Here is a 13,202-nt window from a genome sequence, read left to right on the forward strand (position 1 = left end):
GTTGTCTCTTTTTCTGGATCCACAGCTGTTTTAATGAGGTGGGCCAGAGGTTCCTGATCCTCGCAGCAGCGGTGTTTGCCTGCGAGCAGTGTTGGTCGCACACCCGGGTTACTCCTATGCGCCCGTGGTGGCCGGTGTGTTTGTTTGGTGCCTGTTGGAGCCGTACAGGTTGCTTGTGTGCCCACGCACGTGCGCGCACAAGGTAGCCTTCGGCTAGCCTCAGGACTGCTGAGTCGCACTCCGGGAGTTGGTCTCTTGCGCCTTGGGGTGAGGCCCCAGACACTTGTACACGGTGAAAGTGAATGTCTGTGAGTCGCTGCTGCCCACTGTTCCTGCGCCACAGCTGTCCGCCGTTCCCACAACTGCCTGGGCAGGCACTAGGAGAGTCCACGCAAGTGGTCTGTGCTCTGGCCTGGTGCCCACTGGGGCTGGCCATGTGTGTGTCTGCACACGGTCTTCTGCGTGCCCAGTGGGCCCTCCCTGTGCCCATTGGGGCACTGATCTTATGTATGTTGGGGTGTGTCCGAGGGGCACCCAGACGTGCGGCCAGCGCCCTGGCTGCACACCTGGGCCAGTGGATGAGGGCACTTCCCTGTGTGCACCCACGAGACCCAAGGAGAGGGTTGGGGAGTGGGCGAGCACACTTCTGCACCTGCGCTCCTCAAGAATGTTTTATCACCCCCAACCTTTCCTCCCCTCTCCGCAATACAAAAGAGAAAATATAAAGGAAAATCTCATTCTCACATGCACAGCAGTATGCTGTTTCTTGTCTTTCAGCGCCAGATGCCACCTGCCCCACTCCTGGCTCTGCCAGCAGGCAGAGATCCGCTCTCTTCCCGATTCCTCTCTGGGGAGGCCTGTGGTCACAACAAAGCCTCTGTGTGCTTCCAGCCACAGCTCGGGGAGCCAACCCAGTCAAAAATCCCATCTCGTCCCTTTTTCCTTCACTATTCTCACCAAACAGGTCGTTCCCAGATAGTTTTCTCTAATCCAGCAGTGCCAAGGCTTGACTCCTGCCAGTGTCCAGCTGCTCAGTTCTGTCTGCAATTAGTCCAAACTACAGACGGGTGTCTCGGGAGCTAGAAAGCACAGCCTCCCCTCACTGCTCCACCATCTTCTCCCCCCTCTGTCATAGGGATTTTATGAGAATTATCAGTGAGTTATGTAAAGACTCCAAAACATGATAGACCCTCATAGATTTTTTTCATCATCTCTTCTAGTATTGTAATTGAAGAAACAAACAAAACCCAATAAACAGGATTCTTTTATAAGTATATTGGGAATTGCACCATCAGAAAGTTCACCCAAAGCAACAAGTCAAGGACACTTCCTCTGAGATGTAAGCTGGTAGTAAAAGCTATTTGATCAAAATTAAAGTTTGGAAACTAAGAGTCTAATTGGTGTCTCCTCCTAGGAGATACAATATGTATTTTGAGAAAACTGCTAACAAAACCACTGACTTTCAATGAAATAAATAACTTGGGAAAAGATATTTCTTACAAATCTTGAATTTCAAAAAATGATGCCTGGCTCAAAACCCATCTTCATAGCCACTCTACCATGGCCCTCACTAATGGTGCATCTTTCCAAAATAGACCGGTTTGATCAAAATCTTATTGTGAAAGAGGGAATGCAGCCATTTCCTGAACCCATTTCGGATAGCAAATATCACTTCTATGTGCCTCGTTGTCTTACTCTGAGGATCCTGTGAAATTTGTGGGACAGAGTGGTAACCCTGAGACACCTGTTTTGCCTCGGAAGGAATGGGTCTCATGGTGCTTGGGCCTGTGGGTGCACAGTGTCTTGAACAGTAAAATATCTTCCCTCCTAGGTTGGTTTGATAACTTTGTGGACGGGAAGGGCATCCTGCCAAGAACAGTGTTCTCACACAATAAAACTAGCTCTGCAACAAAGGACCCTCCTCAGGATCCACAATCATCAAAAGTCACAAATGAGTTGTAAATAACAATTATTTCAGTCCTTCACAAGGACTCTAATAGTCACCTTTCATCTGCCACAGCAGAAATCAGTGTCGAACACACCAACCTTTGTCCAAAGAAGCAGGAGAGGGAGCTCTGGGAAGAAGAGCTTCTAAAATGCTAGGAGATGGGATGAAAATGTCTGAGAGCTGTATCAGTGAACCCAAGGAGGGGAATAGGACAGGACTTCTGGGGGCAAGCTAAGTGGGGGTCTGGGAAAACTGCAGTCTCTGTGGAGTGCTATCATCAAGGAGCCCTATGTTTACACTTCATCTGACTGCCTACTAGCTGCCAGATCCTGGGAAACTGACATATTGTCCTGGATCTCAACAGTCTTCCTAATAAAAATGGAAATGGAAATATTTCCTCTGAGGGTATTTTATTCAAATTAAATGGAAGAAGATGGATTAAGTGCCTAGTGTATGTACCCGTTATTATGTGTACTATTACTTAACATTAATATCAACTTTTATTTCAATGATTTCATTGCATTGTTTGGCTTTTCATTGTGTTTAATTGTATAAATGTGCTTTATTCCCAATGACAGTTTTACTTAAATAAAATACAATGCAATATTATATGTAAATGTAGTACATGTCCTGCACAGATAAAGCAAAAATCATTTGGATGATGAGTGGCTGAGATCTGGAACTACTGCCTTAAATCATGTTGTTTAGGAAGAACTGTGCTAACCCTGTGAGGGATCCACAGAAAGTGGGTCTGACTTCAGGCTCTCAAATATCTCCCAACTGACCAGCAGTTTGCATGGCAGCTGACACATTCATGGTGCTGACACAGATGGCACCTGCTGGAAGAACTACTGTTTGGAAACAGAAGTGTTTTCCCTGTTAGTATCACTTTCAAAAAGGTCATTCATTCATTCCGCAAATAGTCAGCGGTGCCTTTCCAGTCGTGTCAGAAAGTGTCCTGAATGTGGGTTGACAGACACAAATGAAACAAGGCCCTTGTCTTCGAGGGTGTGACAGTGCAGAGGGGGAGACAGGCATGCCTCATCACATCAACAGATATTGTCTGGATGACTACAATGTGTGCTCAGCAAATTTCTGGGCTGCTTGAGATATACAAGAGAACAAGGGACAAAGATGCCTAAGATCATGGACCTTGTATTCGAGCAGGAGCTATGGGGGAGGAGAGAGATAAGCAATGCACATAACAAAGAAGTAAATAACATAACCAGTTCATTGGTAAGTGGTGTAACAGACAATTTAGGCCAAGGTAAAGAGGATAAGGAATATGAGTGAGGGTGGAAAAGATGCTTGCCCTTAGCAATATAAAATACGATAGCCTTGGCAGGCCTCTTTGAGGAGCTGAGAATGGAGCAAGGCCCTGGTGGAAGGGAAGATGCCAGGCAGGAAGCTATGAGTGAGGAGCATTCCAGGCAAATGGATTAGCTAGAGCAAAGGTCCTAAGTAGGGAATCTGGCTGACATAATCCAAAAACTGCAGTAGACTACATGATTTGAGGATGAGGAACTGAAGTGGAGAATCATAGTGATAAAGTCAAAAAGGAAGCAGGGCTCAGGTCCTGTAGGGCCTTAAAGGGCTGTGTGAGCATTCAGCACTCCACTCTGATGCAGGAACAGGAGAGCAGTGGAAAGGTGCTGACTTAGAGTCTACAGAGGGGACAGTATCAGTGAAAAGGAGGACACTGCAGTCAGGGAACCTGAGGTAGTGACCAAAGAAGCCAGAGGAATCAGCGAGTGCTGCCTCTGAGAGTGGAAACACTCACCTCAACTTGAGATCCCTCCATCGTTGTGTTCACGCCCTTGACCACACATCTGTGCCATTATACATGAGGTAGAAGCATGTTCCCCTGGGTTCCTGGATATTCTAGGTAAAAAGAATGGGAGAAGACGAAGTCTGTATCAATGCAATGGCATGTACTGTGCATGTCAGCAACTGTCAACATATGTGACATTTGTCATAATGAATGGAAGAGGACGACCTTTGGAGCCAGGCAGACCAGGGTGTGAATCTCAGCTGCATCACTTACTGCCTTACTCACTTAACCCCATCTCAGCCTGTTTCTTAACCTGCTTAAGGGAAGTCTTGGTACTCATTTTTCAAGGTTGTTGGTAAATAAATATTAAGTGCAGAAAATAAAGCAGATCATCAATAAATCAAAATCAATGCTGGGAGTGACGACAAAACAGAATATCTTCTCTTGTGTATCAATTCTATTTTATGCTTGCAAAGGGATTTAAACTCAGACTTAAGTAACATGTCAAGGTGACACAATGGATGGGAGTGAGATGGACACTCAGGTGTTCTTTTGGCTATATTGTGCAACAACATCCAGATGAAAACATAACTTCCTTTGAACTCGGTGACTCTGAACTAATAAACACATTACCTAGATAGTCAACTCTGAATGTCAGCAGAGAACCACACACACACACACACACAGAGAGAGAGAGAGAGAGAGAGAGAGAGAGAGAGAGAGAGAGAATGTAGCTCTTGATGAATATAATCCTTCTTACAAGACATGGTGATACTGTGAGTGCACAAAGCTAGAGAAGCATGAAGAGCTGAATTCAAATGCAAACTCCACTCTAAGCCTTCTCTTCTATGAAATGGATTCAGTTGTCTGTCAGTGAAAAAGGAGACAGGGCTCAACAAAGGGCCTGGCACGTAGACTGTACATAGCAAATATTACCTTTCTTAACCTCATTCCTTTCCCCTGACTCCAGGGAAAGTTCAACGTCAACCTCTTCAAGCAAAAATAAAATTTCTACTGTGAAAAATACTTCCTCTCCAGCTAGATATTGATGGGTGGCAGTTAATGGCTGTGTCAGCTGGCTTTTTATGCATAACAAACCACCCCCCAATTTAGGGACTTCAAAGAACAACCAATTCTCACCCTCACAGTTTTGCAACTCAACAATTTCAGCTGGGCTCAGCTGAGTGGTCCCTCTGTTGTTCTCAGAAGGCTTACTTAGGGTTCCATGGTCAGTGTCCTGTCAGCTAGGTGGCTCTGCTGGGGATGGCTCATGCTTTTGAATGGTCTCACCCACGTTTATGGCATTTGGTTCACTGTCAGCTGGGGTGAAGGGCACGCATGAGCCATGGGTCTCTCATCATCCACCTAGCCCATGTGTCTTCATATTGTTGTCATCTTGTCTGAAGAGCAGGAAGAGAGGGCAAACCCTGGTGTGCAAGCACTTTTCAATTCTCCGCTTGCTTCACACTTGCTATTGTCCCACTGGACAAAGGGAGTTCCATCTCCAACACCAAGGACAATGTTGGAGGAGATATGGGCAGGCATGTGCAAACTGCAGTTGTTACTGTAACAGGCTACTCTTACATTGGTTCATCAAATGACCTTGTTCATCATCGGAGAAATACTTAACTGTGGACAAACCAGGTGGGGGAATGCTAATCTCTCAAATGAATTTTAATCCTTCTTCAGAAATAGTCATAATTATCTTGCCCTATATGAATGATAGAATTATCTGATAAAATTCTGGAGAAAAAAACTATTTCAAATTTTTCTTGACATTGTGCTAAACCTGTAAGTTATGGATCTCTTTATCCAGTAACACACTATGTATGTCTTTGCCAGTATGAATCCAGCCTGTACCTCTTTCCATATTATAATGTTACTATTCCTCTCTCCTTCAATAAACATGGCCCCGCCAGAGGCATATTACATAGGCATAATCTGATGTAGAAGTGATGGAATAAACCTTCTGGTGAGACAAGGTACCTGGTAATTGTGAAGTAGACTTGTGTTGTTGCTGGGGCCTAGGTGGACCACTCCTCTGCCCAGACACCGGCTAAAGTGTCCTCCCACCTAAGCTAGAGTTCCTTCTATTTTATTCAAATCATCATTCACAGCTGAGTACAGTTTATCATTCTCTACTACAATGTCCTAACCATATTTTTAGGCTCCATTGGTATAATATTTTGGGGCAGTTGATATTGCTACCGTGAATGTCATTTCCCCATTCTCATTTTACACACAACTATTGCTGGCACACATGAAACTTCCTGGTATTTTAGATATTACTATTTCATTCTACTAGTTAAAGGAATTTTATATTTATACTCCTTCTTAGCTGTTTCCCCGAAACATATCCATATCATCTGCAAATTTGACAATTTTGTTTCCTTTATCAAAATGATAGATTTTTTCTTGTTACACTCTCATTACACTGGCAGGAACACCTAAAGCAATATTTAATAATATTGGTGATAATAGGTATAGTTGCCTAGATCCTGACTGTAATAGCTTTTTTCTAGTGGTTTAAACAGCACCTGTGTGTTTGTTAGCACGGGCACACTGAGGAATACAGCCTGATAAAATCTATTTTCCTCATTTGCTTTTAATCATGGGGTGTTTCATCCCTTCATATGTTCTCGATCACCTGTAGGTCACTAAAACAGGGTCAGTAGCAGCACTGTCTTTATTGGTTGAAGTCATTGTCTTTATATCTCCATTTAATCTTTTTCTTTGTTTACCACCCATACATTTTTATCATATTATGCTCTAGATATTGCAGGTGTCTGTTGTTGCTGAGAACAGGATCATTTTTATGAGCTATTCTGGGTATAACTGGAGTGGAACAGAGTCTGGGAAGCTGGACTAACTTGTTATTTGAAAATTGGACTGTATGTTTTATAACTCCTTCCCACTTACATCTCAGTGGATTTTCACTTGATGAAGGAATCATTTCATTGGAGGAGTGAGTTCTGGTGATCCTGCTTGCCTGATGCCAGCAGAGTGCCTGTTTGTAAGAGAGACAAAGATGCCTAAGTTGTTATATGGCAATGGTTTTGGGGACAGCAGAGGTCTTCTCTGTAAGGCTCCTACTATGGTTACAGCAGGAAAACAATACAAAATTTAAAAGGAGAGGGACAGTTTTAGATTGTTGAATTTTTGGCTGAAGGCGGGGTGTATTGCTTGGCCTAGAGGATAGGATGACCAAACAGAGTTGCCAGAGCACCAAGTGGCCTTGCTGCAGTCCCACACCAGGAGACTTCTATAAAATCAAAAGGTAGAATAAGAAAGGATTTCCACAGGCATGTTTGCCAAAACCTCAACCAGTATTTCCCAGTGAGAGAGAGAAGGGCAGAGTGTGTAGAGGATAGAGATTCTTGGGATCTAATAAAACACTACTTTCGATAGTTGCCCAGCTGTTGGGTGAATATGACTCAAATGCAAGTAGGCAAGGGGCTTACTGATGAAGAAACTGAGACAGGGGGAGTTGAGCTGTCAGCAGGGGTTGAAGAAACGTGTTAAGTTATGGGCTGTGCCAAGATGCCTGGAAAGGTGAACAAACTGTTGAAGAAATAAAATTGCATGATATGACTCAGCAAAATTTAGGTAAGACTTTGATCCAAGAATACCCAGAATCATTTTGACAAACACGGGCCTTGGTATAAATAAGCCGGTACCATTCACTGTGGGCGATGATGAAGATGCACTTGACCCTACTGTGTGGAGAATGAGTGCTGATGTCTTTCGTGAACATGGTGGGCAGTGAGGAGAACCGTCCTGTGACAGCACAGCCACGTTTAGCGCCACGGCATACCTGGAAACAGTGCTGGCCCAAGTCACAATGCGGTGAATTTAATTCCGCGTGAAGATTTCCAGCCCGGGATGTGCGGGGCGCCTGCGCAATGGACCCGAGGCGCAGCACTTGAGGTAGCCGCGAGACCCGCCCCCGCCCCTCGCCTTCCGGCGGGAACGCGCACGTGGAAAGGGCCACGCACACGAGGGCGCCTCGCGTCCCTACACCTTTGGGGCGGCTAAGGGGGGGCGACGTGCGCCGGAGGTACGTGCAGAGCGGCGGTAACAGGGGGCGGGGGGCAGGTGCGGTGGCAACGACTGCAGCCACGGCCAGGGCGCCTCCTCCACGCAGGCTTCTGTGCTGGGAACCCCGCCCCCGCTCCGCCCCCGCCTCATCTTGTCTTAAGCTTGGCGCTCGCGGGCTGAGGCCCGTCTGTTTCCCTGCCCCTCACAGTGGCCCTTTCTCTCCGCGGCACCTCACCCCGCGGCGCCGGCGGCAGCGACCTGAGCAGCAGCGAGCGCGGGAGCCGGGGGTCTGGAGAATGAAGTGCAAGCCGAACCAGACGCGGACCTACGACCCAGAGGGCTTCAAGAAGCGGGCGGCGTGCCTGTGCTTCCGAAGCGAGCGGGAGGACGAGGTGCTGTTAGTGAGTAGCAGCCGGTACCCGGACCGCTGGATTGTGCCGGGCGGGGGCATGGAGCCCGAGGAAGAGCCGAGCGGCGCGGCGGTCCGTGAGGTGTACGAGGAGGCGGGAGTCAAGGGGAAGTTAGGCCGGCTGCTGGGCGTCTTCGAGCAGAACCAAGATCGCAAGCACAGGACGTACGTGTACGTCCTGACTGTCACTGAGATTCTGGAAGATTGGGAAGATTCGGTGAGCATTGGGAGGAAGCGAGAGTGGTTCAAAGTCGAAGATGCCATCAAGGTCCTCCAGTGCCACAAGCCCGTGCATGCCGAATACCTGGAGAAACTAAAGCTGGGCGGTTCCCCCACCAATGGAAACTCCGTGGCCCCGTCTGTGCCCGGGAGCGACCCCTAGTATGTACCGCTCCTGCACAGACCCCTCTGCTTCCCGCCTGCCTAGAACACCTAGTGTTCGCGCGTCTCCAGTGCCCTGTGCAAGCTTCCCGGGAGAGGGGGGTTCCTTTTGTTTCCTTGGCAGACCTCTGAATCGCGCTTGCACACTGTCTCAGTTGCCAGGCACGTTTTTCAGATGCTTTGAGAATCGCTTCTTGGTAGCGCTGTTAAACATAGTTCAGAATGCCTAAACCACATGGGTTTTCTTTAAAGGTGCCTTCACTGCTCACCCAGCCCTTGGTGTGTGTGTGTATGTGCATGTGAGTGCGCGTATGCGCATTCGCATTTTTGGTACCAGTCTTGCGGTTTTGTAGCGGAAGGCATTTAAAATCCAATCACCCTGGTTGTCTGACATCTGTCATTAATTTTCTTTCATAAGTTGTTTCTCCTTTCACAGGATTAGCCTTTGTCTGCAAGCCTTGTGGTGGAAATTGATTTAAATGCTCAGTTTTGAATTTTAAAAAATGGCTTAAAAAATCTGACATCTTGTGCTCTTGCCATACTTGACAATGCTTTTATCTTCAAAAACGTATTTGCCTTTTTCAGAAATTCCTTTATTCATATGTACATAATTTGATTTGCAAAAATGGTTCAAACTGGTAAGTTTTGACTGCTTGCTTGAAATGGCCATTCCCCATGTAGCTCAAATGTAGTTGCACGCAATATTACTTTACAGAGTAGATATTTCTCAGGAAAGCATTGTTAGCCAGGCAAATCCATATATCTTATCAGAAAAACTTATTTATGTACATAGAGTATGGTGTAGCATGCTCAACTTCCAACACCCATTGTCCCTTTCTCAATACCCTTAGAACAACTATGGTTTTCTCAACACAAGCTAGTTTTTCAAAGAAAGTTGTTTCATATATTTGAATTTAGCAGCGTTCCAGATAAATTTCTTGACTACCACTAACCATGGGAATGGGATCTCTATGGTTATGACATCCCAACTGAGTGAGGTACCTTTCTTGATATTAAGCTGTTACAGATTTTCAAAGTGTTAGGACACATGAACATTCTCTCTTCAAGATTCAAAATAAATGTTTTTTTTTTTTTTTTTTCTTGCACTGGGCAATCTTTCATTTCATTTGCCTTGATACTTGCTTGTCATCAGGACTTCCATCTAAAATACTTCAGTCTCTTCTGAAACTATCTTTATTCCCCTAGTCATGTCTCCCCTTAGACTGTTAATACTGTAGTTAGAAGATTTTAAATATTCACAGGCAAGCAGTACTATGAGAAGTGGAAAAGTGACTGAAGTAAAACATGACATTTTTATGAGATAGTTTGGTGTGATAGAAACTACCTTGGGGCTTTGAAGTCAGACAAACCTAGGGTTGAAAACTTGTTCCAGTTCTTGCTCACTGTATTACCTCAGCCAAGTTATCTAACTCTCTGATGCTCAGTTTTTTTTTTAATATAAAATTGGAGATAATGAAAATAGATACTTCATAAACTTCTATGAGAAGCCTTTCCTGACCACGTGGGTTAACCCTTTGAGTGCCAACGTCGCTGTGAGCAACGCTGGCAAATTTTCTCAAAACTGCCAGCTTCACTCCCAGAGACTCTTTTTTCGATGGTTATAAATGTAAATAACAAAAGAATAATTTGTATTTAATGTTTTGTTCTCTTTTTTTGTACCTCAGGTTATATATTGATATAATTTTTTCTCATGTTGGTCCAAATTTCAAATTACACATGGCACTCAAAGGGTTAAGATTCTCTCTTCTGTGTGTGTCATGGTTCTCACAATTTATTGTGCTTACCCCTTTGCATGGCTGTGTGGCCAATAGACAGCAATCTCTGATGGGTGGGAAGCAGCCTGAATTATTTCCAAAAGCCTAGAGTCTAGAACATGGAATTCAGGATATTTTTGTCTTAGATGACGCACCCCTGCCCCTTTCGAAAAACTAGTAGAACTTCTTTCCTGACATTTTGTTTCATAATACATACTGACCTGTAACTCCCTCGTAGAATTTAATTTTTAATTTTTTAATAAGATCTTTGTGATATATAACTATCTAAATAAAGTACATATAGTAGTTAACAATAAATGTTGCCAAAGGAATGAGTAGTGTGAAAAATCAATACCTTTTAAAAGTCAATAATTATATAATTTCATATTCTTATTTATTCAGCATTATCAAATGTTTTTCAAAAATTATCTGTTTGTACAAAAAGATATCTTTTTTTTAAATTTCTAACTCCTAATAGTTGACCTTTTCTATTCCAGCAATCCAAGTCAACTAGTAGATATTCTCAGTAACCTGAGGTTTTTCAAAGTACATATACACTAACTGCATTGAAAATGAATTATCACTTTGTGACTATTTGATACATAAAACTGCCTCCATCTGAAATACTGCCACAGATACCTGAGAGGTTTAATTTATGTATGGCATTCTTAGAGATAATAATACACAACCTTATGTTTTGACTTTTATGTTATGTATCTGACAAATGTGAAAGTACAGTGTTGATGTTAATCAACTCTTAAGAGTTGTTACCCTGTATTTGTTGTGTTTTATTCAGAAGTATTTGGATTGCTCAAATATCTTCAACTTACACAGTTTATAAAACTTCCAAGGCTTTAATTTCTAAATTGCAGCAGAATACTTTACAATTATCATCCTCTAAGTTATGTTTTCAAATTACATGTGCAGTTCTTGGTATATATAGTTCTGGAGTTCAGTCTAAAAGTATTAAATTTAAAAACTTTTATTTTGAAAGAGAAATAAAAAAATTCAGACCAAAACAGTTGACACAGAGGCTAACAAACAGAATGGTGTCTATAACCTCCATTCTCCAAGATTTTAATACACAGTTGGGATTTTCAGCTTATAGAGTCATTATGTAGCACCCATGCATTACTTATGTGGTGATTGCACTAAAAATGTACAGGTGAATCTTGCAGCTTATAACCCTCCCAGATAACAGTGCATTGATCAAAGATAATTAACACTTTCATATATGTGGTAGAAATTTGTTTTCAGCATGTTTTTATAAGGGTAGTTTTCCCAGCAGTACAAGTGCCTCTTCTTATCTTTAAAATAAGTTTTAAGAAGACATGTTGGAGTAAATTTTCATTTGAGAAAATTGTAAAGATTTCAACAACTTTATATTTAGTAACATCAAATAAATATTGGTTTACATGTGTGTGTAAGAGCAGGAACAAGCAGCTTGTAAAGTATAATAACAGCAACATTAGAGGGATCTCCTGGGACAGATGGTTTAAAGGGCTCTGAAGCTAAAGCTGCTCCTCTCAATTCCCATTCAGTGGAGTCAAATTGTAAGAAGGAGCAATTCCTCCATCAATAGTTGTTTACTGGGAAAAGGGAGGTGAAAATGTGGCTTTAGAGACTATCAGACTAAAAGCTGGCCCAAGTTTTTTTTTCCAGGGTTCCTTTTTCTGGAAGCACCAAGCAAAACAGGAAATATTTTCAGCATCATTCTAGTATTGTGACCATCTTTCTGAATGACTGTTGGCCTGTCAGACTGTGAACTCTTTGAGGACTAGGGCCCAGCCTGATTCTTGCCCATATCCTCACAGGCTAGAACAGTGCTAAAATTTGGAGACATTTGTCATTGATCCAGAGATTAGGAATGTCTACTACTAGTGTAATCTTGATTTCTTAGCTTCATATGTTAGCTAAGACAATCTGTTATTCACTCAGGCTCTCATCTGGCCTCACAGTGGAACTGCATTGGATAATTCACTGAAGACTTTTGTAATAAAAAGTGGCTAATGAACCATAGTAGACCCTCAATAAATGTTTGCTGACTAGAGAAATTGATGAACCAATAAAATTATTAATGAGACTTTTTTTTTCAGATTTACTTTGAAAGAATCAAGTATGTGAACCCAATGATGAATGGAATTGTGAAGCACAGGTGAGCTCTTTCATACTGTCAAGAACACAGCTCATCCTATGCTTTTGGTCACTTCCCTGTTTATTACAATGACAGTTCTCCAGGTTGTTACACTGCCACTATCTGTACAGACTTCTAATTTGGTACTTATGGCCCTTTTTGTGCTTTTATGATTATGTGTCTATATTTCCCACCAGCTTATATGACCTTGCGTGCAAGGACCTTGTTTTCTTAGTCTTTTTATATATCTAGCATATAAGACATCACTTGAAATATGGTAGACATCACTGAAGATTTTTCTAAATAATATTTTGTAATGACATTGAGTGGTAGGGCATTTATCTTCTAATCCAGTGTTAGTACAATAAATGCCTTTTATCTAACATCAAACATATGCGTGGCTTTTGTATATCAGGTGTCAACTACTTCAAGGCATCTGTGAGATATCAGCAAAAATTCTTACTCATATTTATGTCATCTAAGACATTATGTGCCTCCTGATGGTAGTACACTACGCCACCTATGAAATACATTTGCCAGTATTTTGGTCTTAAATCTGACTGTGCCTCTAGACATAATTCCTAATCTATAGAAAATACAGGGAGCAGAGAAACATACCAGAGAGATGATTATCAGCAGAATCCAGACTGTAGGAAACTACAGGACAGATTGTTCAGTTTCTTCAGTAAATGAATGGCCTGGATGAAAGGAGAATGAACCTATAGATTAAAAGAGACTTAAGAGAC

General features: G+C 42.9%; 1 protein-coding gene across 3 annotated transcripts; it reads left to right on the top strand.

Annotated features, from left to right (window-relative positions):
* Nucleotides 1–7,713: 7,713 nt before the first annotated feature.
* NUDT11 (nudix hydrolase 11) lies at nt 7,714–12,642 on the top strand. 3 transcript variants are annotated; one of them, XR_016508585.1, is made up of 2 exons: nt 7,714–7,776; nt 12,419–12,642. XR_016508585.1 is itself a non-coding variant. In XM_090264618.1 (2 exons), coding segments are annotated over exons 1-2 (495 nt in total). In that variant the 5' UTR covers nt 8,022–8,053; the 3' UTR covers nt 12,420–12,642. The 3 variants fall into 3 exon arrangements, 2 of the variants coding, with proteins under 2 accessions (XP_090120744.1, XP_090120745.1); XM_090264618.1 differs by lacking the exon at nt 7,714–7,776 and adding an exon at nt 8,022–8,547; XM_090264619.1 differs by lacking the exons at nt 7,714–7,776; nt 12,419–12,642 and adding an exon at nt 8,022–8,548.
* Nucleotides 12,643–13,202: the final 560 nt, after the last annotated feature.

The sequence above is a fragment of the Furipterus horrens genome, unplaced genomic scaffold (genome assembly GCF_987537825.1).
Source record: "Furipterus horrens unplaced genomic scaffold, mFurHor1.1.pri manual_scaffold_17, whole genome shotgun sequence".
NCBI lineage: Eukaryota > Metazoa > Chordata > Mammalia > Chiroptera > Furipteridae > Furipterus > Furipterus horrens.

Excerpts from the sequence above, each read along its gene's own strand:
- NUDT11 (XM_090264618.1), top strand. The coding sequence starts at position 8,054 with ATGAAGTGCAAGCCGAACCAGACGCGGACCTACGACCCAGAGGGCTTC.